Source organism: Notothenia coriiceps, unplaced genomic scaffold (genome assembly GCF_000735185.1).
Source record: "Notothenia coriiceps isolate Sejong01 unplaced genomic scaffold, NC01 NC01_scaffold00038093, whole genome shotgun sequence".
Lineage (NCBI taxonomy): Eukaryota > Metazoa > Chordata > Actinopteri > Perciformes > Nototheniidae > Notothenia > Notothenia coriiceps.
Window position 1 is genome coordinate 1 of NW_011370794.1, and position 1,075 is coordinate 1,075.

The window sequence follows — 1,075 nt, forward strand, 5'->3', positions numbered from 1 at the left end:
ATTTCAAATGATTAATTTATGAATGCATGTTTTTAGATTATGATTGATTTAGATGAATGCGTGTTTTCTATTTTAGATTGCATTTCAGCAAGAATGAAGTCTGGCCTGCTTTTCCAGTTCATATTGGTATCTGTCACGTGAGTATACTTTGAACATGTTGCAAGTAAAACACAAGAATAGATATGTTGTTATTAGGCTGCAATTTTGTGGCATTTGAGTTTAAATAATCTTTTTCTAAACCCTCAGTGTTTTCTGCCATGGAAATGACCAGTTCCTCAATGACGATGCAAACCTCATTCTCCCGGGGTCCTACAATATTCCATGGATGGCGGGCATTGAGGATTTCCGCACCCTCTCTCTCCTCACCTTCCCCGGTACCCACGACAGCATGGCCCTGTACGGCGGTCCAGAGGCTGAACACCAGGCTTGGGCCCTGAAGGATCAACTTAGAGCTGGCATTCGTTTCCTAGATCTCAAAGTATTTGGACTGGGTAACACCCTCTATATCATGCGTGGGGTGATGTACCAGCACAGCACTCTCAAGGATGTCATTGACATTGTCCAAGCCTTCCTGTCAGAGTTTAAGACTGAGGCTGTGCTCATTAGAGTCCAACCAGAGTCTTTTGAGAAGCAAACTGTCAATGAAATGGTGCAGAGTCTAATTGGTAACAACCAGAATGTGTGGGTGAACACTGCGATGCCAAATATGGGTCAGGTGAGGGGTAAAATTGTCTTTTTGCAAAAGAGCACCTTCACATTGGGAATTCCCCTCATAGATACAGATGGAAAGCATTACAATGAGGTTAGTGATGTTAAAAATAAAGACAAAATGATAAGTAAGCAGCTGAGCCAAGCCAATGAAGCTTGTGGGGGTGATAATGCTATTTTGACTGACAGTACTGGCACAGGCTTTGGTACTTTCCGGGGAATGTTTCTGACTCCAAAGCGAGTCGCTGAAAAGGTAAACCCATGGCTCAATCAATACCTGAGACAGTTTTACCCAAATCAGCCCAGACCATGCTTTGGTATCATTGCCATGGACTTCCCCGGCATTGACCTCATTCAAACTGTTATC

General features: G+C 43.3%; 1 protein-coding gene across 1 annotated transcript; it reads left to right on the forward strand.

Annotated features, from left to right (window-relative positions):
• Positions 1-78: 78 nt before the first annotated feature.
• Positions 79-1,069, forward strand: LOC104967986 (uncharacterized; the record flags this gene model as incomplete). Its single annotated transcript, XM_010797528.1, has 2 exons — positions 79-137; positions 247-1,069. Coding segments are annotated over exons 1-2 (867 nt in total), but the record flags the coding sequence as incomplete, so codon positions are not given.
• Between the last annotated feature and the right edge of the window lie 6 nt (positions 1,070-1,075).